Source organism: Phyllopteryx taeniolatus, chromosome 3, assembly GCF_024500385.1.
Source record: "Phyllopteryx taeniolatus isolate TA_2022b chromosome 3, UOR_Ptae_1.2, whole genome shotgun sequence".
NCBI lineage: Eukaryota > Metazoa > Chordata > Actinopteri > Syngnathiformes > Syngnathidae > Phyllopteryx > Phyllopteryx taeniolatus.
This window is the reverse complement of record NC_084504.1, coordinates 7,971,766-7,994,737: the sequence shown is the minus strand read 5'-3', so window position 1 is coordinate 7,994,737 and position 22,972 is coordinate 7,971,766. Positions and strand designations below refer to the sequence as shown.

The 22,972-nt window shown below is 40.4% G+C and overlaps 4 protein-coding genes across 5 annotated transcripts; 1 reads left to right on the top strand and 3 right to left on the bottom strand.

Annotated features, from left to right (window-relative positions):
* Positions 1-824: 824 nt before the first annotated feature.
* Positions 825-4,513, top strand: LOC133474785 (oocyte zinc finger protein XlCOF6.1-like). Its single transcript, XM_061766796.1, has 2 exons — positions 825-1,219; positions 3,163-4,513. The coding sequence occupies exons 1-2, from the start codon at positions 1,048-1,050 to the stop codon at positions 4,248-4,250; spliced, it is 1,260 nt and encodes a 419-aa protein (XP_061622780.1). The 5' UTR covers positions 825-1,047; the 3' UTR covers positions 4,251-4,513.
* A 727-nt stretch (positions 4,514-5,240) lies between these two features.
* On the bottom strand, positions 5,241-13,008 carry LOC133474774 (gastrula zinc finger protein XlCGF57.1-like). Its single transcript, XM_061766766.1, has 2 exons — positions 12,739-13,008; positions 5,241-8,149 (listed from the first exon to the last, which is right to left on the bottom strand). Exons 1-2 carry the CDS (start codon positions 12,842-12,844, stop codon positions 6,378-6,380), a joined length of 1,878 nt encoding a protein of 625 aa, XP_061622750.1. The 5' UTR covers positions 12,845-13,008; the 3' UTR covers positions 5,241-6,377.
* Positions 13,009-13,102: 94 nt separating this feature from the next.
* LOC133474789 (oocyte zinc finger protein XlCOF19-like) lies at positions 13,103-17,458 on the bottom strand. Of its 2 annotated transcripts, none has more exons than XM_061766805.1 (2): positions 14,687-17,458; positions 13,103-14,127 (listed from the first exon to the last, which is right to left on the bottom strand). In XM_061766805.1, exons 1-2 carry the CDS (start codon positions 14,733-14,735, stop codon positions 13,265-13,267), a joined length of 912 nt encoding a protein of 303 aa, XP_061622789.1. In that variant the 5' UTR covers positions 14,736-17,458; the 3' UTR covers positions 13,103-13,264. The 2 variants fall into 2 exon arrangements, with proteins under 2 accessions (XP_061622789.1, XP_061622788.1); XM_061766804.1 differs by having other exon boundaries at positions 17,240-17,458.
* Positions 17,459-17,756: 298 nt separating this feature from the next.
* LOC133474781 (gastrula zinc finger protein XlCGF57.1-like) lies at positions 17,757-21,992 on the bottom strand. Its single transcript, XM_061766791.1, has 2 exons — positions 21,711-21,992; positions 17,757-19,517 (listed from the first exon to the last, which is right to left on the bottom strand). The coding sequence occupies exons 1-2, from the start codon at positions 21,811-21,813 to the stop codon at positions 18,199-18,201; spliced, it is 1,422 nt and encodes a 473-aa protein (XP_061622775.1). The 5' UTR covers positions 21,814-21,992; the 3' UTR covers positions 17,757-18,198.
* Positions 21,993-22,972: the final 980 nt, after the last annotated feature.

Here is a 22,972-nt window from a genome sequence, read left to right as displayed (position 1 = left end):
ATTGAATACACTAGTACAACGACAAGATATTTCATCTTCAAACTGATCAACTTTTTTTTTTTTTTTTTTGTCTGTGCAAATGTTCACTCATTTTGAACTTGATGCCTGCAACACGTTCCCCCCCCCCCCCCCCCCCCCCCCCAAAAAAAACAAAGGGAAAAAAAACTGGGACAGGGACATGTTTATGACGTTGTTAAATCACCTTTCCGTTTAACAGCACTCAATAAGTGTTTGGGAAATGAGGACGAAAATTGTTGAATCTTTGTAGGTGGAATTCTTTCCCATTCTTGCTTGACTGATTGAAAACTTCAGCTGCTCAACAGTGTCTCTGTTGTCGTATTTGCGCCACACATTTTCAATGAGAGACTAGGACTGCCACTCTTTTCCTATGAAGCCACACTGTTGTAACACAGGCTGAATGTGGGCTGGCATCGCCTTGCTGCATGCAATAAGCAGGGATGTCCCTGAAAAAGCCATTGCTTGGATGGCAGGACATATTGCTCCAAAACCTGTCTGCACCCTTCAGCATTAATGGTGCCTTAGCAGGTGTGCAAGTTACCCATGCCATGGGCACTAACAAACCCCCATTCCATCACAGATGCTGGGTTTTGAACTTTGCGCTGATAATCCTGGTCCTTTCCATTTTCGGCCCAAAGGACACTACGTCCATGATATCCCTGAAAATTTTGAAATGTGGACACACTTGTCCACTTTGTGTCAGTCCATCTCAGATGAGCTCGGGCCAAAAGAAGCCACCGGCATTTCTAGGCAATGTTGATATATTGCTTTCGCTTTGCATGGTAGAGTTTTAACTTGAGTCACAAGGCCCCCGCGTTTGGGATAAGTGAGACAGGCAGCTATGCTATTAGTCACAAGAGCCTGCGAACAGCTGCCTTGGCGCGTGTGTGCTCGCTGTCCTCTTCCGTTCAAGGGAGAACCGTAAGAGCACGATCGAAGAGGAAAAAGGCGGAAGTGAGCGTCGCCTCAAAACGGCACGGAGCACACAAACAGGCACGGAGACGACTACGTTGGGGGGAAAACATCAAAATGTTGAAAGTGTTGGTCCGGGAGCGACTCATTGCGGCCGCCGACGAAATCTTCGGCTTGTTTGAAAGAACGATAGCGTCGTACGAGGAGCAACTTTGTCGGGCGAGAGAGGAGAACGAGCGACACCGACGACAACTGGAAGATGTTAGCAACACTCAAACGGTCAACGGAGGTATGTGAGCTAAAGTCAATACTTTAAACATTTTACATTTTGCAAGTATTTCCTGAAAAGGGGAAGAACTAAGGCTGAAAATCGGTGGAAGTGAAGGGGGGGGGGGGTCTACTGCGCATGCGTACATACAGTAAATCAGCCAACCTTGAATAACATCTACGGCACCCCTCAACACATATGTACAAATATGGATCATTATATTATTGTTAGAAAAAACTAATTTAGGATTATTGTAAATGACAGCTTGGTTTAATATGTAAATGTCTCCTATGCTGGAAGTCGTGTTTACAAAAAGTTGTTGATGATTTTAAATGCTAGGCCAGAATAGTAAAGCCAATCAAGACTTAAATCAAATACACTAATTTCAGGGCCGTCCAATGCAAATGTAATCTGCACAACAAGATATCTTCAACTTGTACGGAACCCATCATAAACATCGATAATGACTTCAATTCTGCCACAGCTTTGTTGCTGGAAACCATTGACAGGCCAAATGGTGGTGGCCCGCTGAAGTACAATTCTTGCATAATGGCAAAGACAAAAATGTATCACAGTTAAGACGAACTGGGAGTTGCACAATTTACATGTACCCTGCGGATGCAAGTCCATAAATGATACTCATTAAACCCATTACACCATACAATCATAATAAACAAAGAGACATGCAAGTTGTTCTGAGCTCGTGTGTGTTCTTGGCGCACAAACAAATTGCCTAACTCGTATGCTATGGAGTTTGTTGGTTGGTCTGTTTGGTAGGTGGTAAGTTAAGTCTGTAAGTAAGTTTGTTAGATAGGGAGTGTGTCTGTTAGTTTGGTATTCAGTTTCATCAGTCGTTAGTTAGCAACTTTTTTGTTTGTTTGTTTGTTAGTAAGTTTATTTAGGTTATTAGGTAGGTAGTTTATATGTTTCTTGAGCCCTTAGTTCATATATGCCAAACTCGGGCCCGGGGGCTAAATTTGGCCCACGATGTGATTATATTTGGCCCGCAAGACCATATTAAATGTGTATTAGAGCTGGCCTGGCAGTATATAGCACATGCGCCACTAATATTACAAATCCCAGAATGCTTTGCTAGCGTGCTGGCCCATCAGCCTAGACCGGCGAGCGCCCCTTCCCTTTCTGTTGCAGTCGTTAGCGACTATGCTACCAGTCTCCTTGAGCAAATTTACACTTCCCCTTCCCAAAAATGGTCACCCGAAAGATGGAAAACAGATAAATAGAAGATAGAAGAATTCATGTTATCTATTTAAATACAAAAGAACAAACAAATACCACTGATGTCTTTTATCGCAAATTTGATTTCTCGTGTTTATAATATTCAAGTTTGTTTATTCCAGATTCAGTGTTTACGCACAGTTTAAGTTTTTTGTCAAAGATAAACTTTAACGCTACAATTCTGCAGAAAAGGGAAACGTGCACATCGCAGTGATTTTTCATTAAATATTGAGTTTGGCCCGCAACGTTGTCCCAATTTTTTATTTTGGCCCACCGTGAATTTGAGTTTGACACCCCTGCCATAGTTCATTCATTAGATAGAAAGTCCGTTAATTTATTCGTTAGGTAGTGGGTTAGCAAGTTTGTTAGTTCGTCTGTTCATTAGTAAGTGTATTAGGTAGTTTAATATGTTTACGTAAATGCCTTATTGTTGCCATAATGTTTAGCGTTTCCATCTTTTACTGCAATTATATTGGAGGTCACCTGCTTGTAACAAAATACTTTCTCTCCTTGAATTAACTCATTAGTTCAAAACATTTATGTCTATGTTAAGACCAAAATAGTGGAAATGGAAAATAGTGAAAGTAGTAAACTTCAATGTGAGAGTGCAATTGGGATGAATGTGATTCCAAACAATCATTGAAGTTCATCTGGGTTGACACTGGGTGGATCCAACTGCATTTGAGTTGCGTGTGCTAAACTGTGTTTGCGTCGCTTGTATCCTGCAGACGTCCAGCAGATGATCGGTCGTCGCAAAAAACATCCACCGCACCCTGACGTTAAGGAGGAAGAGGAGGATGTTAATGTCAGCATATTGCCACTGACTGTCGTCTGTGTGAAGAGTGAAGATGATGAATACGAGTCGTCACAGCTTCATCATGAGAGTCCAAATGAAGACCACTGTGAAGAACAACCAGCAGACAAGCTCTTAGCTCCACTGGCACATATTGAAGATGTAGAAGAACATTTGAGGACTGGTACAGACTGTGAAGGTGACAACAAACACTCAAAAAGCTCTGAAAAGGAGACAACTGGCATAAGGAGTCACACACGCAAGGAACACTTTGCCTGCTCAGTGTGTAGTAAAGATTTTGTCAAAAAGTCAAACATGATTCGACATATGACACAACACACAGGGGAAAAACCTTTTAGTTGCTCAATTTGCGGTGAAAGATTTACTCAGCGGTCCACTATTAGTAGGCACATGAGAAGACACACAGGAGAAAAACCTTTTAGTTGTTCAGTTTGTGGCGATACGTTTGCACAAAAGGTCTCTTTAATTGCTCATACAGCAACACACACAGGAGAAAAACCTTTTGCCTGCTCCATTTGTGGTAAAAGCTTTTCTTATAAGCACACTTTGAAATCACACATGCAAACGCACACGGGAGAAAAACCCTTTAGTTGCTCCATTTGTGATAAAAGCTCTTCTCATAAGTCCAATTTGATCCGACACATGAGAACACACACAGGAGAAAAGCCGTTCACTTGCTCAGTTTGTGATAAAAGATTTTCTCAAAATGTACTCATGATGAGACACATGAGAAGACACACAGGTGAAAAACCTTTTAGTTGTTCGGTTTGTGGTGATACATTTGCTCAGAAGGTCTCTTTGGTGGCACACACAGCAACACACACGGGAGAAAAACCTTACACATGCCCAGTTTGCAAGAGAAGCTATTCTTATAAGAATGGTTTGAATGCACACATGCGGACACACACGGGAGAAAAACCCTTTCGTTGTAACGTTTGCGGTAAAAGATTTTCTTATAACCACAGTTTGAAGGCACATGTAAGGACACACAGCGGAGAATGAATATTTTTTATTTTTTTTGCTCAGTTGGGCTAAAATGTTGTATTTTTGCTCTTAAATATCCTTATACTCAACATTTGAATTACCAATATGAGTTATTGTGAAGCATGCCTTGAAAGGAGTTATGTGAGCTTAATCTAGCTGCTTACATTAGAATTTATTTTAGTATAACATTTACATTTGGTATGCAATTATCTGATTTATGAAAGTCAAATGTAATGTTTGTGTTGCTCACATTCTTTGGAATAAAGACGTTTCTGAGCTGCCTGTGTTGCTCTCTCTCACCGTTCTCAATACCGCCGCAAGATGGCGGTATAATGACGTCGTGGTTACGTTCGGTGCCGCAAAACCACCGTCGAGTTACCTTGTGTATGAAATGCACGATATAAATAAATATGCTTTGCTTTTCTTATCCATTGTCCAGGTTTTAGTGTTTAGAAGGGATGGGTATTGGAGGGTAGAACTGTCTGTCTGCACACTGCAGCTCTGCTTACCTTTTGGCTTTGACATGATAGTGTTTTGGTCACCGTGTCAGCGTTTCTTTCGTTCTGTTCAGCATAGTTGTTTGTACACTGTTTGTGTACAAACACTAAAAAGTACATTACCATATGTACCCTTTTAATCAATGGGGGAAAGAGTCTGCCCAGGCCAACTATATATGCCATGCATTTTGTTTTAACATTTATGTAAAATGTGTGTGTGTGTGTGTGCGGTGTGCTTGGGTTGTAGAGGGTCCTTAAATCAAAAACATGTAAATGTTCAGAGCTGGTAAGGCTGCTACTGATTCAACATTTTGATGTTTTACCCCCACTTGATTTCACTTTGTCTTAAAGCATTGCTGACTTTCGCCTTTTTCTTCTTCAATGGTACTTTTACGGCAGCTGAAGCATTTGTGAAATCACACCAGTTGCCATCTTGCGGCACCCTTGAAGACGGTGTTAGCAGCAAAGGCCAGAATTGTCTTCACTGCAAAGAATGTGAGCGACACAAACGTAACGTTTGACTTAGGTCATTTATTGTATAACATATTGCAATCATACAATAATGTACATCGAAACAATTGAATACTAAATGCAAAAACATTGTAATGAAAAGAGCGGTTTACAATTTTGGTTCTTGTGGTACATTATTACCATCAGTTGCTGTTTTGTGTTTTATTTTATTTTTTGGGTGGATTGGATTGAAGTGTTACCAGTAACAAACAAGGAAACCACTCTGGTATAGAAGTACTGATTCAACTCCTGTACTTAAGTAAAAAATCAATATGTACATACTCTGATATGTACAGAAGTACAAAAGAAAAACAATACTTCATCAACAATTATATACAATAAATATTTTGATAATGTGTCACAATGTTTATATATATATATATATATATATTTTCCCTCTTTTATCAACTTACGTAGTGCTCAAACAGAGTGGGAAAAAAAATCACCTTACGTGTTTGTTTTTTCAGCCAAGGGCTTGCTAGCACTGGTTTAATATGAATGCCATCAAATCAACGTGTTCCTATGTATTTGCTATGTATGTGAACTGACTAACAAAAAATACTCAATTATAAAATGATAACAACTGAAAAAAAATACATCCTGTTTTTTTTTTTTTTTAGATTAGGCTGAGAAGTTTTGAAGGCCAGAAGCTGGGGCTAGCGCAAGACCATACGCGCGCCACAAATCATTCACTTGGCAGACAACATCAATTCGCTCGGTTGACTTTACCTCTGTATTTATAGCTTTCTTATGTCATGACATCATCATCTGTGGATGGAAACTGAAAAAGTCAACAGCCTGTTTTAACAAAGTAAGGCGTAGAAAGTACAGATGTCTGATTTAAAATGTACAAAGTAAAAATTAGTCAGAACAACAAATACTCAAGTAAAGTAATACTGATACCTGAATAATCTATTTAGTACAATAACAGAGTATTTGTACTTTGCTTGCCACCAATGGTAGCAAGGAAGAAACAAGAGATGAGCGTTTGAACCTGCTCGCCATGCATTTCAAATAACAAATAATTATGTTGGCTAGTTACGAAAACCTCATCGATGTCAAATGTTACACGGAAGATAGAAAACTGAAATGGAAAAAAGACCTTCAAAGTTTTCGCAAAAAATCAGATGGAAAACGTTTATTCCCTGTTGTGTGTCAGCGCGTGTGCGTTCAAGTTTTGCTTAAAAGAAAATTTTTTACCACAATCTGAGCAGCTGAAGGGTTTTTCTCCTGTGTGTGTTCTCGTATGTACGTTCAAATTTCTCTTGCTTGTGAATCGTTTACCACAAACGGAACAACTGAAGGGTTTTTCTTCTGTGTGTCCGCGCATGTGTGCATTCAAACTGTGCTTTGAAGTGACACTTTTACCACAAACTGAGCAAGTGAAAGGTTTTTCTCCAGTGTGTTTCCTCATGTGTCTTACCATATATTGTTTTTGTGTAAAGCTTTCACCGCATTCTGAGCAACTAAAAGGCTTTTCTCCTGTGTGTGTCCACATGTGCACTTTCAAATGTTGCTTAGAGGCAAAACTTTTACGGCAAACTGAGCAACTACAGCGTTTTTCTCCTGTGTGTCTTCTCATGTGCTTGAGTAAATATTGTTTTTGAGTAAAGCTTTCGCCACAAACCGAGCATGTGAAAGGTTTTTCTCCCGTGTGTGTTGCTGTGTGTGAACTCAAAGAGGCCTCATGAGCAAATTGTTGACCACAAACAGAGCAACTAAAACGTTTTTCTGCGTGGGTTAGCATATGTTCATTCAAACTGTGCTTGTAAGAAAGGCTTTTGCCACAAACTGGGCAAGTGAAAGGCTTTTCACCCGTGTGTGTTCTCATGTGTGCATTAAAAGTCGGCCTATAAGTAAAACTTTCCCCACAAACTGAGCAAATGAAAGGCTTTTCTCCTGTGTGTCTTTTCATGTGTGCATTTAAAGTCTGTTTATAAGTAAATCTTTCATTGCAAACTGAGCAAGTGAAAGGTTTCTCTCCTGTGTGTTTCCGCATATGTGCTTTCAAACTCTTTTTGTACGAAAAACTTTCACCACAAACTGAGCAACTAACGAGACGTTCTCCCGTGTGCGTTCGCGCGTGTATATTCAAACTGCGCTTGTACGAATAGCTTTCACCGCAAATTGAGCATGTGAAAGGTTTTTCTCCCGTGTGTGTTGCTGTGTGTGCAATCAAAGAGATCTTTTTGGCAAATGTTTCACTGCAAATTGAGCAACTGTAAGGTTTTTCTCCCGTGTGTGTCCTCATGTGTACAGTCATATTTTTTCTTTTAGCAAATCTTTTCCCACAAACTGAGCAAGCGAAACGTTTTTCTTCTGTGTGCGTTGCCATGTGTACAATCAAAGAGCCCTTTTGAGAAAATGTATCGCCGCAAACTGAACAATTAAAAGTTGGTTTTTCTCCCGTGTGTGCTCTCATATGTCTCACCATATTTGACTTGCAAGCAAAGGTTTTACTACAAACTAAACAACTAAAGGGTTTTTCTCCCGTGTGCGTTCTCATGTGTTCCTTCACGCTATACTTACAAGTAAAGCTTTTACCACAAAGTGAGCAGGTCAAATGTTCTTTACGTGTCTCTTTTTCAGAGCTTTCCAAGCATTTGTTGTCAGCTTGATAGTCTGTGTTGCTCCTCAAGCGGTCTTCTATGTTGTTACCGTGTGGCAGTGGAGGTAAGAGTTTGTCTGGTGGTGGTCCTCCACTTGAACTGGGATGATGAAGCTGTGACCACTCGGATGGTTCGTCTGCATCGTCTTCACTCTTCACGACGACGACGTTCAGTGACAACTCGCTGACATCAACCTCTTCTTCTTCCTCTTTAACACGGGGGGGCTGTGCATCCTCCTCTTCCTCTTTAACACGAGGGGAATTTGGATGCTCTTGTCGACGACCAATCAGCTGCTGGACGTCTAAGGGACAAACACAAGCAGAAAAAACAGTTTAGCACAACTATCAAATGTTATAAGCTGTGACGGACTTAAACATGTATTCATTGTGCTAGTAAGAGGAGCTCAAGACACGAGCCAGTGATTTACGTGACATGTTTCAATTAGGCCCCTTTCCAAACTAATCATAATCGGCCGGAGTTTTGCCGATGACATGCCAATATGATAAAGTCTTAATTTCTCATGTGTCGGAGTTGCGCAGAATGATGTCCTTGCGCCGTTTGTCCACTGCATGGAGCTCTGACTCCATTAAATTTGGAGGATGCGTTGTCATGGTAATGCATTTCAGTACACCCTCCCAGGCTTTTTTACCGTTTCGTCCACACAAAGCCGACTGTTCATGCGGCTGAGAACAATCCCAACATGTTGAACGGGTGCATCTCCTTCGCTATAAAGCCAGTAGCGTGGAGTCACTTCCGGGCTTTCACTGGGGAGAGTCATGTCACTGTGAGCGCATGTGGTTTTCCTCACAGTTACGTTATATTTTGCTTACATTGATAGCACTGATTGTCTCTTAAACACTAACAGAGTGACGCTGGTAAATATTTATGGTCCTAATGGCGACAATCTCGTTTTCTTCAATAATCTTTTGAAACTTGCCGCAATAGAGGGTCACCGTCTGGTAGGTGACGACTTTAACCTGGCGTTATCCCCAAAAGCGGACCAATCGCACCCAAAAACACTAACAGCATCTAGGGCAGCCTTGCAACTAAACCATGATATAAATGAGTTGGGGCTTTGTGACACTCAGTGTGCTCTCAACCCCAGCGGGAGAGATATTTCCTTCTACTCCAATGTCCATTCTAGGTATAGTCGGATAGATACGTTTATGACTCCACAGAACATACTTCTACTTCTACATACTTTGTGGTTATCTACCTGGTGCGCTCTCTGATCATAATCCAATTAAATTGACATGGAAAATGGAGGTTGCCCTCCCTGTTTTATTTAGAAGGAGATTTAAGACTTTCACGTTGAAAGAACCACTGTTCATAACTTTTATGAACCCCCAGATTGATCAATATCTTGAGACTAATCTAAATTCGGCTTCTCATGAGAATGTTTGGGAGGCTCTCAAGGCATTTATGAGGGGTTATATTATGCCATATAGTGCACATAAATTAAGAGAAAAACGGGACATTTGATCAAAATTGCGTGAAGAGATTAAACTGCTGAAATGACAGCACTCACAGACCAGAAGTGTAGATATTTTTAATACCATGTCCTCAAAGCGGCTTCAGTATAACAACTTTTGTACCAATAAGGCAGAGGCTGCTCTAGCTAGGACTAATTATGAAACAAGAAAGGCCAACATTTGCCTTGGCAGAAAGAGAGGGAGTATTCTGATAGGGTTATCCCCTCTATTGTTATAGACGAGGGCAAAGTACAGACTGGTACAAAAGAGATTAATGTTGAATTAAAACACTTTTACAAAATATTGTATGAATTTGATCATAACACTACCAACACTGCTGCAGAACGGTTTCTTGGCGGGTGTCCCTCTACCTCAAATCAGTATTGAGGACTGAGAAGGGCAAGACGCGTCTGTAACTAGGGGGGAGGTGCTCTTTTCCATGAAAGCCTTGCATAATAAAAAGGCTCTAGGTCCGGACGGCTTCCCAATTGAGTTTTATAATATGTCTTCAGATAAATTGTTGTTTCCACTGACAAATATGATAAAGGAAGCCCTGGAGCATCAAACTCTATCACCGACTCTCGAATTAGCGACTATTATGTTACTGCCTGAACCTGACAAAGATAGGTGGAAATGCGGCTCTTACCGCCACCTAAGTTTGTTAAATGTAGATTATAAAATTATTTCTAAATTGATCGACACTAGAATGGAACTTGTCTTGCCTAAAATAATTCACCCAGACCAAACTGGGTTTATGAAGAAAAGGCAAGGCTCTGACAATTTTCGTCGGCTATTTCACATCATAGAGGCAAGTCAAAGATCAATGGACCCTACTTTGATAACATCAATGGATGCCAAAAAGGCGTTTGATAGGGTAGAACCTAGTTTCCCATTCTGGACCCTTGAGAAAATGATTTTTGGGAATAAGTTCACACAATACATCAAAACCCTTTTTAATGCTCAAAGGCTCAGATTTTGCCCAACGGTCTCCTATCAGACACTTTATTGCTTTTTTTCCCCGGGGGTGACAAGGTTGTTGCAGCTCACCTATGTTGTTTTTAATTGCTATAGAGCCAATGGCCCTCACTCTTAGAGGCATCCATCCATCCATCTTCCGAGCCGCTTATCCTCACAAGGATCGCGGGAGTGCTGGAGCCTTTCCCAGCTATCTTCGGCACACCATGAACTGGTTGCCAGCCAATCGCAGGGCACATTTAAACAAACAACCATTCACTCTCACATTCACAGCTACGGGCAACTTAAGAGTCTTCAATTAACCTAGCATGCATGTTTTTGGGATACGGGAGGAAACCGGAGCTCCCGGAGAAAACCCACGCAGGCACGGGGAGAACATGCAAACTCCACACATGCGGGGCAGGGATTTGAACCCCGGTCCTCTCAGAACTGTGAGGTAGACGCTCTAACCAGTCATCCACTGTGCCCTCTTAGAGACAATGAGGCTCATAAACTCCTGGGCAATGAGAAAGACACCCTTGTGACTTAACCATAACAGTCCTCGGCCCATTGCGGATGGTGCACTTAAGGGGTGGGGGTTTGATAACATCAAGACTGTGGGAGACTGATATTGCGGTGATACTTTGTCAGATTTTCAACAACTCAGCTAGATATAAATTACCAAATCACAAATATATCAAATGTTTTCAAATCAGGGATTGGATTTGAATTTGTTTTTAACACATTACCCCTCTATTCCGAATGTATCACCTTTGGAAGATCAGATGTTTAACAGGCTTGTCACCTCTACCAAAGGACTAACTTCCTTCATATATAACATATTGAACGGTAATCAGCCAATTTATGGTGTGATATTGTCCAAACATAAATGGGAGAAAGATTTAGGTTGCATTTATGGAGATACTGATTGGCAAAATTTGTTGAGTCAATCTGGCAGCTTGTGGTCGTCACTGTCAGGTTCCGACCTGATCGGCTCAAACATGTACGGTTCGATGATGCCAAGTTTAGTTGGGTGCTCATCTAGGTCAAAATCCTCCTCCTCATATTCCAGCGTGCTGTATTTGGCAATTGCAATGTCACTTCCGGTAGCCCTTGCGGTGGATAGAGTAACTACACCCCGCCGTCTCAATTTTCGGGTATGTTTGGGTGTGCTAAATATGTGTAATAAAAACTTAATTTTTAGCTAAACTATAGTTGACAACTTGCTGGAAGTGACGTGCATGTATTACATAAGATACAAGCAATGCAAATATAAATTTTAATTGACCCCATAACATCTTTGTCCTCTGACTTTAAATATGTGTCTGTTTTCAAAGTCATTGAGAAGTTTTTTTTTTGCCTCAAATGCTTGGGAGCAGCCGTGCAATTAGGGCGCATGTGACCTCCTTTATTTTATTATTGTTTAATAAAACAACAGTCCGCAACTATTTTTTGTTAAAAATATTTTCACCCAAGCCACTCCAAGAGCAGATTACACAATGCTGATTAGGGCTGTCAGCTCTTCTTGCTGTATTTTTCAGTATTTAATCTTTTATTTTTAGTATCTACCGTATACATTCCCACGTTGGCCCAGATGTTCGCGCACTGCAAACGACGTAGCAGGAAATGACGGCGCGGAAATTAGTATTTTGCCGGCCAATGGATGGAGAGTAGCTGTAAAAAGTTAATTTAAAATATTTCATTTATATTATATTTTGCATTTCGGTAGATAGTCAGAAACAATTATTGTCAATGATAACAAAAACAATTAGATTGCTGCAAACAAACACCTCTCTCTTTTCGAGGAGCTGTTGACTGACCCCCCCAAAAAAAGATAAAGAATTGACTAACTGACTTTATCCATCATGTATACTTAAAAAAAGAGCCATGTCAATAATCCACAATGTTGGTTATCTATTCACACCAACAATTTCTTTTTAAAGTCTTGACTAAAAATCCGTGATCTGCAAAACTGCACAACTAATGAACAGATAAAGGGATAATTTAATACCTGGAAACATGTGTGTATTGAATCTAAAATCATTAAGTATACGCACAACACGGGAGTTTTCATGGGGTAAATTCATGAGGTGAATTATAGAATAGGTTGAGCGATGAGCTAGAACTATGGAAAAACAATACAATTTAAAAAGAAATATAAAGATGTTCTTTTAAGAAGCCCAAAAATGAGGATGGGCCTTATTAACTCGAATGGTTAAATACTGGTGATAGGAATAGTAGTGGAATAAAGATTTTTTTTATAGTAAGGAATAAATGTTACAGCAGACGCATCTATTAATGAATAAAGCGTGGATTGTACTGGGTGAATAAATACGAGTAGTAAAGAGAAGACTTTATCCAACTCAGTTTGAACATATATATTGTTATATAACGTCATTTTTGTGTTTAGAATAAATAAAGCAAATCAATCGTTAAAAAAAGACGTCTGTTAATGTGAACAAACCTTGGCTGCGTGGAACAACGGGGGTCGAGAAAATGGCGTCCAGTTGTCGTGGTTGTCCTTCGTTCTCATCTCTCCCTCGACGAATCTGCTCCTCGTGCGACGCCATCGTTCTTTCAGAAAGAACGTCCGAATATTAAGCAACTACTTTTTGCTTAATGTTTTCTTTTAGCGAGGACAAGTGCACGAATTCGACCTGCTGCTTGTCTTCACGTACGGCAACGAAAAAACTCGCCAACTTCCGCCTTTTTCCTCTTCGACGGTCGTATTACGGCAGTTACAGCATCCGTGGCATTACGCGGCTGCTCCCTGGCGGCGGTATTGAAGACTGCTCAGAGGAAGAAAATAAGACGCAGAAGTCAGAGTGTCTACTGCATTGTCTTTATTGCAAATAAGAGCAGCAAAAGCATGTGACTTGTGACTGTTTATATTGTACGACCATTTTTTGAGTCACGAAATGTCACAATGAGATATTGGTCTCTATGGTGACGTCACAGTGTATTTTAGTGACTATCAAAACAAGAAGGAATTATTTACTGTTGTGCTTCCGCGTGTGTGCTTTCAAATAAAACTTCTGAGTGAATTTTTTGTCACACAGAGTGCAACTAAAGGGTTTTTCTCCTGTGTGTGTCCTCGTGTGTACATTTAAATTTTGCTTGGAAGCAAAACTTTTACCACAATCTGAGCAACTGAAGGGTTTTTCTCCCGTGTGCGCTCTCACGTGTACGTGCAAATGTTCCCTTCGAGCAAAACATTGAGCACAAACTGAACAGCGCCAAGGTTTTTCCCCCGTGTGTTCCGTCATGTGTACATTCAAACTGTGCTTATAAGAAAAGCTTTTATCACAAACTGAGCAAGTGAAAGCTTTTTCTCCCGTGTGTGTCTGCACGTGTCTATTCATATTTGCTTTTCGAGCAAAACCTTCGCCACAAACTGAGCAGCTAAAGGGTTTTTCTCCCGTGTGTGTCCGCATGTGTTCAGTCAGAGTACTCTCATAAGGAATTCTTTTACCACAAACTGAGCAGGTCAAACCTTCTTTACGTGTGTGAGGTCTTCTACGTGTTTGAGATCCTTTCTTGTTGTTAAGAGTTGTCTCCTTTTTCAAATATTTGTCATCACCTTCCCAGTCTGCATCGTTCCTATCTTCCGTGTTGTGGCTATCTGACAGTGGAGGTAAGAGCTTGTCTGATGGTGCTCCTTCACAGTGGTCTCCACTCGAACTGTGATGATGAAGCTGCGCCGACTGAGGTGGTTCGTCTTCATCTTCTTCGATCTTCACAACGATGACGGTCAGTGGCAACTCGCTGAAATCAGCCTGCTCCTCTTCATCTTTAACATAGGGGGGCTGCGGATGCTCCAAAGTGGAGCCCCCCCTGGTCGGCTGCCTGACATCTGCAGGACACAAAAAACACAAACACGGTTAAGCTCACACAGGTTAATGTGGACAGACACAAAGTGTGGCGGGGATCCTTCTGCACATACTGTATCTAATCACATACTGTACCACCGGGTGCCGGGGAATGACTTGTCTTCACCTTATCCACGGCTGTACTTTTTTTTCTCCATATTTCCATGCACAAATCTGCTATGTCGCTTGTGATTATGATGGCACTCAAAGGCCAAGGGGGAAAAAATGGCATGCTTCCACACAAACGTTTTGCACATTGTACTACAATCGGTAATTATTGTACGCTAATAAAAAGTCAAGACTGACATGATGAAGTGGATTAAATCTGATGGTTTATTTAAAGAAGTATAGAAGTATATAATTTCACTCACAACAGGGTGAAGACTCTTATAAAAGGTTTGTTTCTGTGGGACAGCAAAAATGTTCACAGGTCAATTTGACCTGCTGAAAGCGAAGTCATGAAACATAATCACATTCTTAATTCTATTTTGTATATTTGCACAGAAATTGTATAAATGAGACATTTGTTATTTATTCATTTACCACATAGCATGAACATGGGTGGGTTAGGCTGTTTCATCCATCCATCCATTTTCTGAGCCGCTTCTCCTTACTAGGGTCGCTGGCGTGATGGAGCCTATCCCAGCTGTCATCGGGCAGGAGGCGGGGTACACCCTGAACTGGTTGCCAGCCAATCGCAGGGCACATAGAAACAAACAACCATTCGCACTCACAGTCATGCCTACGGGCAATTTAGAGCCTCCAATTAATGCATGTTTTTGGGATGTGGGAGGAAACCGGAGTGCCCGGAGAAAACCCACGCAGGCACGGGGAGAACATGCAAACTCCACACAGGCGGGGCCAGGGATTGAACCCGGGTCCTCAGAACTGTGAGGCTGACGCTCTAACCAGTCGGCCACCGTTTCAACATTAGGCTGTTTCAACATTTGAAAAAAAATTTTTTTTAAAAGATGTAATAAAAAAAAAAACAAGAAAATGACAAAAAAAAAGATCAACAGAAGAAGCTACATCAATTTTCAAAATATAATATTCAGTATATTTTAAAACTGTGAAATGGGTCAATTTGACTAGCAACATACAGTAACAGCAGGGTTATACTCATCCAGCGAGAGCTGTCCGGGTGTATTCATCCAAGTTGAACACAGGTCCCTTTACTTGTTGATGTACAAGCAAACGTTACTGAATATAAATGTGTGGTATACTGTACTGTGCATAAGACACCAGTTTTGTGAACATTGATTTATTTATTTATTTTTAATTTTTCATTATTGCGAACCTGCTGTGTCCTTTTCATTCAAGTTTTACAAGTCATTAACTACTCGTGGGGAAAAAAACTCATAATAACTCGGTATGCGTGTATCCGCCGCTGACTTGCTGTTGGAAGTGGTCACTCAACGAGTCACACTCTTGATCATGCAATTTGAGTCGTGATACTTACGCTTACTGTATGCTTTACACCGCTACTGATGACGGAGGACACGTGTCCTAGTTTTACTTACGACTTTGAAATTTATATAACGAGCATGTACACGCATTATAATACTTGAACATTTCCCCAAATTTATGGTTGACAAAACCCCTCAAAAACATCTGGATGAGTAAGATCATATTTCAAATCCATATGATAATTCGTTTTAGAGTATATATTTTTTTTGCTTCTGGCAAATGTGATGTAAACTGGTCAATTCACACAAATTTTTTGGACGGGCCACTGGCCAGGTTGCTTATGAGGTTAATCTGACCCGCCATGATGGCTCATATTTTCTGTCTGTTGAAGTTGAACACCAGATCATCTGCTGTGGCCAAGGGTGCTCCAGGCGGAGCGCCACTCTGCACTGTGGTGGCAGCTATTCCGAGCAACCTCCAGCCTGGCGGCTGCAGCGCCGTGAGTGCAAAAGCCTCTAGACCATTTTTCTTTAAATCAAACAGCACCCACCGGTTTCACTCACTTTGACAAGCCTCGCTGTGGAGGGCAGGGAGGTGGAGTTGCCGTCATTTTCAAAGAAGCCATAAAAACAACCACAGTTTCCATCCCCTCCGCTGACTCATTCGAGCATCTGGTTTTCAAACTGTAGGGCCCCACTGCACTGGTCATTGCCATCATCGACCACTCTCCCAAGTTAAACCCCTCCTTTTTCTCAGATTTCTCTGAATTCCTGACCCTCCTGTCTGCCACCTCTCCTTCCATTCTACTCAGTGATTTCAACTTCCATATTAACAACACAAACTGTAAACTCGCCACAGAATTCATGACACTACTACATTGCTTTAATGTCATCCAACATGTTAACTTTGCCACCCATCACCGGGGTCACATCCTGGATCGGGTCTGCTCCACTGGTCTCACCATTCAACAACTGTCCAGCATCAATCTCCCCATCTCCGACCACGTGGCAATCCTTCTTGACATCGACACTCCCACCCGCTCCCCAAAGCGACATAAAAAGTGGCATAAAATCCTTTGTCCTTCTCCGATTTTTACAAACTAGGGCTCATTTTATTCACGTATCACTACTCTAGCCAGTGATATCGTTGATATTTTAATATGCAGGTATTTTGAACATTTTAGTAACATACTGTACTTACATAATGGCTATCCCATGTAAGTCTTTTGTTTGAAATTTTACACACGTAAAAAAAGCTTGACTTTTGCATTTTGTGATCTTTCAGTACACACATTTACGCGCATGGACTCACAGCCTTAGTTCAGAATTGCCCCGTGTAAATCCATTGAATTAATCTATATACTTAAAACTCAAAGTCTGTGTGTCCGTTTTCTAAGAACCGCCCCCCGCACGCCCCCAAACGCTCCTGCACGTTCCCGATTTGTGTTTTCAATGTTTTTCTCACGGTCAGTTTTATGTTGGTTTGCTCAAGTGTTGTCAGATCTAATGATCTGTGTATACTGACAGGGAATAAGATGTCAAAAAATACTGTCTTATCCTGAAGCATTGCAATAAAACCTGGAATTGTTTGATGTGTACATTATTGCATGTGACCTTTTCATGAGTTTGGAGTATTGGGCTTTCCGCAGGAACGAGCGGGTTCATTAATAAACTGTCAAAATAAGAAGACCTTGGATGAAGAAAATGGCGTCCTGTTGTTTTGATTGTCGCCCGTTCTTCTCTCTCGCTCGACAAAGTTGCTCCTTGCGCGACGCCATCGTTCTCTCAAACAGTCGGAATGCCAAGAAATTATTCGGCCAGTTTGACGTTTTGTTTTAGCAACCACAAGTATACAATTTTAGCTCGCCGCTTTGTCGCTCGTCGTGCCCCACCAACTTCCGCCTTTTGTTCTTCGATGGTAATTTACGGCAGCTAAAGCATCCGGGGTATTAATATGACGCCCTCTTGCGGCGGAATTAAAGACCGCAAAGGTCAGAATCTATCGGTGTCTTCTCTCAACTATTTTAACAGTTTGATGTTTTCTTTTAGTGATCAAGGGAACGCAACTTGGACCTCCCGTTTGGATTATCGCCTTCCAAGTAACACCTTCCACCTTTTGCCTCAAAGCTGGATCTACTCTCTTTCTAGTAGACTCTTATCTTGAGCTGTCTTACACAACTCTTAAGTAACAAAGAACCGAAAAGAGGTCAAAAACTCTTTCGTCTTTATTGCAAAGAATGGAAGCTCCAAAAATTTTTTTTTATGACGGTTTCTAAAATAAAACATTTGCATTATAGAATAAAATACAAGAGCACAAATCGTAATAATTATATACTAAATGCAATAACATCCTAAAATTGGGAACATAAACAAGAAAGTGTTTGGAAGTGGATTTATGTTTGGTAAATTCTATTTGTGTTGTAAAATTGCTTCTTGTCAATAGATTTTATGAATAAATAAAGTTTCTCTTTTGGTTTGATCGCCTTTGACAAAAGTTCAAAATATTGAACTTACAAATGATCAATACATTTGTTCAACGGTTGCATGTTTTTTTTTCTCCACACTGTTATAAGACACTCAGATTGTTATGGCCGCTGATGGTTAAAAATAAAAAATAAAAAACAACGACATGTTACCACTGGAAAATATTTATTGTCCACTGTGTGTCAGTATGTGTGCAGTCAAACCTTTCTTATAAGTAAAGCCTTCACCACAAACTGAGCATGTGAAAGGTTTTTCTTCCGCATGTGTCAGCATGTGTGATTTCAAAGTGTGCTTATAAGAAAAGCTTTTACCGCAAACTGAACAACTAAAAGGTTTTTCTCCGGTGTGTTTGCACATGTGAGCAGTCAGAATGTGCTTATAAGAAAAGCTTTTGCAGCACATTGAACAACCAAAAGGTTTTTCTCCAGTGTGTTTCCGCATGTGTGCCTTCAAACGGTTATCATAAGAAAAGGTTTTTTCGCACACTGAGCATGTGAAAGGTTTTCCTCCCGTGTGTGTTTGCATGTGTGATTTCAAACTGTACTTATAGGAAAAGCTTTTAGCGCAAACGGAGCATGTGAAAGGTTTTTCTCCCGTGTGTGTTGCTGTGTGAGCAATCAAAGCGACTTTCTGAGCAAATGTATCGCCACAAAATGAACAATTAAAAGGATGTTGTCCGTTGTGTGTCCACATGTGTATGTTCAAATTTTGCCTTGTAGTAAAACGTCTACTACAAACTGAACAACTAAAAGGTTTTTCTCCCGAGTGTGTCCTCAAATGTCTATTCAAATCAGACTTAGAAGAAAATATTTTATCACAAACAGTGCAAGTGAATGGCTTTTCTACTGTGTGTGTTTTTATGTGTGCCACCATATTGGACTTATGAAGGAATGATTCACCACAAACTGAGCAGCTAAGGGGTTTTTCTCCCGGGTGTTTCTGCATGTGTGCAGTCAAACTATACTTATAAGAAAAGCGTTTACTGCAAACTGAGCATGTGAAAGGTTTTTCCCCCGTGTGTTTCTGCATGTGTATTTTCAAAGTACTCTCATAAGGAAATCTTTGACCACAAACTGAGCAGCTGAAACGTTCTTTCCTTGTGTGACATGTCCTGTGTGTTTGAGAAGTATTCTTGTTAAGAGTCATCTCAGAGCTTTTCAACTTTTTGTCGTCAGCTTCGCAGTCTTCGTCGCTCCTCAAAGGTTGTACCAGGTCGTCGCTGTCTGACAGTGGAGCTAAGAGCTTGTCTGGTCGTGAGCCTCCACAGTGGTCCCCACTTGGACAGTCATGATGAAGCTGGCACGACTCGGTTGCTTCCTCTTCACCGTCTTCACTCTTCACACAGACAATAGTCAGTGGCAACTTACTGATGTCAAAGAAGTCCTCTTCTTCTTTAATGTAGAGATGTTGTTGCTCCTCCTCTTCCTCTTTAACGTTGGGGTGCTGTGGATGCGGTGAGCTCCCTCCAGTCACTAGCCGGACGTCTGCAGGACACCAAGAGTTTAGCTCCCACAAGTCAAACAATAGACTGCCCATCTCGTCGTTCTCCTGTGGCGTTTTAGTTTAAATATCCACATTTCTAATTAAAGGTCCCATGCTATCATTTAAAAAGAAATGTCATAATCCTTAATGTCCTTTTATCAGGTCTGCAAGATAATTTGGGATGAAAATGCCCAGAATGCCCGTTTTCAAGCCGTTCTAGTAGGTCTGGCCGTCGAGACGGACGGATTTGTCATTAATATTCGATATGTAAATAAGATTTGCTCTGATTGGATAACTGTTATTCTTAACTTAAATATGGAAAACAGCGTTCCTCTGATTGGTCCTTGGCGATATCGAGTTGAGTGGGTGGGTACCATCCACAAAGTGGGCAGGTACTTGAATATTCATTGACGAAACTACGTCACAACGACGGCGAATTCAAATCCACCCGTTTTGCAAGCCTTATGCTGTTTATTGCCTTTTGCATTCAATCAATAAACTGCATAGATGTCAAATGTAAACCAAGTCACAGACTCCTTTTGACCTTTGTTTATCCATATGACAGAAGAAAAAAAAATATTTGTTGCCAAGGGACCTTTAATTAAGTGAAATTTTAAAATTTCCCGACACAAAATGCTTGGGTATCACTTTACTGTGGAGTAACAGTGTTGGTAATATTTAAATTGACCTTAATGCCACTTGAAATATAAACATGTGCAGACGTATGTTGTAATTACAAGAAATTGTACCCCGCCTCTCGCCCGAAGATAGCTGGGATAGGCTTCAGCACCCCCGCGACCCTAGTGAGGAGAAGGGGTACGGAAAATGGATGGATAGCCACAGAGACAATTCATTTGTAACAAGGGCGTCATATTTAATTGACGACTCCATCATAGTATGTGAGATCATCTCAATTTTCCAAACATTTGTCACTTCTCAGGTGATCTCCCTGATGAGATCTCTGGCTTGAGGGGCTAAAAGAGGAGAGAGGAAGTTACAAATAAAGAATTTAGATGTCTCCCGCTCACTTCCTGGTTCTCTGCCAATCACCAGCCTCGCTCTCTGTCTGTCTCTTTCTCCCTCCCCACGTATGTTGCCTTCAGGGGCATCCAGAATCTAGGAGCACGTAACAAACTCATGCTTTGACGCGTGTGTTGAGAAATTCAGGAAGTATTTTATGAAGGGTGATTCGTTATAGGCAAATTATGTCGCTGATAACATATGAAGCCTTGCTGTTTCGAGAAGTGGTTTACGTGTAGGTGTGATTAACAAATAGACGAGAAAAAAAGCAGAATGGATCCCGGACATTTTGTATGTTAGTTGTTGTGTTGGCGCTTGGCCAATTTCCCGTGACAAATATGATTGTTTATTTATGGAGAATGCTTAAAATAGAAAATAGAAAGTAAAGAGTGTTTCCCATGTATGGCAACACAACACAGTAGATCTCTCTAAATAAGATACTGTGTCACACATCATATGCCTGTATGGTATAAAATATGTTACTATTATAATTCAGAAGCTTCTGTTATTTCAATTTCAAGTTTTTGTTGTTCTACAATGCGGTTTTAAAGTTATGACCTCATTTCTTAAGTAAGTTTTTTGCTTTTCAGGAAACAAACTGGTTTGATTTAGAAGCGCAGCGAGATCGCACAGATCCGAAATTGACGAAATTATTTATCATGAGTGTAACAAGTAAAAATTAAATAAAAAATAAAAAAACGATAATCCCTTTCGGTACTGGGAGAGACAGAGGTGCATATATCCAAGCCAATACAGGGAGAAATTATTTTTTCTAAATTAAAAAAGCAATATATATATATATTCATAAGCACACAATAAATGTCCCATCTTTTACTGCAACAGTTTTGAAATACCATGTCCTATTGGATTTATTTCACACCATAGCATTAACCACTAATTAATCATAAACAGATTACGTGAATGAACCTCACAAGATCTAATTACGGTGTTACAATTACACTTTTGCAAGACTGCAAAAAAAGCCATCGTACAGTTTAAAATGACAATCAATATTTTGGCCTGCACATGAAGCCCCGAGAAATGAATATTTTTTTGCCAACTAATTGGATGGAATGCTTCAAGTCTTAAGAAGGCTTCATCTCGCCATCACTACAGTAATTGATTTTATGCATGACTGCAAATGTGTTAAAAGTAGAAGTCTGTTCAACACTGACCTTGGATGTTCAACACGATGGGAGTTTTGGCAACAGACTTGTCCAGTTCTTGTCGCTCGTTCTCGTCTCTTGCTCGACAATGTTGGTCCTCGAAGGACGCCATCGTTGTTTCAAAGTCTGAAGACTTTTTTTCAGTCGTTCCCTTAATCAACTATTTCAACAGTTTATTTTCCTTTTTAGTGGCTACGAGTACGCATCTTTAACCCTAGCGCTTTGTCTTTCGTCGTTAAATTACCAACTTCCGCCTTTTCTTCTTCGGTGGTGGATCTACTCGACTGTCGCCGCAAGATGGCAGCCGTGTGATTTCATGGCTTCCATCTTGCGGCGGTATGGAAGACGACTCGGAAGTTGCGAGAGCCGAAAAGAGGTCCAATTATGTATCGTCTTTATTGCAAAGAATGAGAGCGGCAAAAACAAAGTTTGACTACTAACGGTTACTACAATAAAACCCTTAAACAATGCAATAAAATGCAAGAGCCCAAATCAGAATAATAGAATATAACTTTATTGTCACTGTCGAAGGAGCAATGAAAATAAGTCAGGCATCACACTTTAATACACAATTGTATATTATAACATACATACAGTTATTGACATTTAGAAAGATGTCCATAGATTGGGGAAAAAAGTATTTGGACAGTCACCGATTGTGCCAGTTGCCCCACTTAAAAAGATGAAATAAGTCTGTAATTTTCATCATAGGTACACTTCAACTGGGAGACAGAATGTGAAGGGGAAAAAATCCAGGAACTGAAATTGTAGGATTTTTTATATAATTTATTTGTATGTTACTGCAGAATATAAATATTTAGACACCTACCAGCCAGCAAGAACTGTGTTTCTCACAAACCTGTTACTTCATCTTTAAGAATTTATTTTATCCTCCACTAAAAAGCCCAAAACATTGAACTTACAAATGTTAATATATACAATTGACATTTGTTCAATGGTTGGATCATATTTTTCTCATTTTTAAAAGGCCTTTAGATGACTGAAAATGCAGCTGATGGGGAAAAGCAAAGTTTTAGCACAGGAAAACATTTATTGTCCATTGTGTGTCAGCATGTGTGCAGTCAAACTCGGTTTATAAGAAAACCTTTTACTACAAACTGAACAACTAAAAGGTTTCTCTCCCGTGTGTTTTCGCATGTGTGAAGTCAAAATGTGCTTATAAGAAAAGCTTTTGCAACACACTGAACAACTAAAAGGTTTTTCTCCAGTATGTTTCCGCATGTGTGAAGTCAAACTGTACTTATAACAAA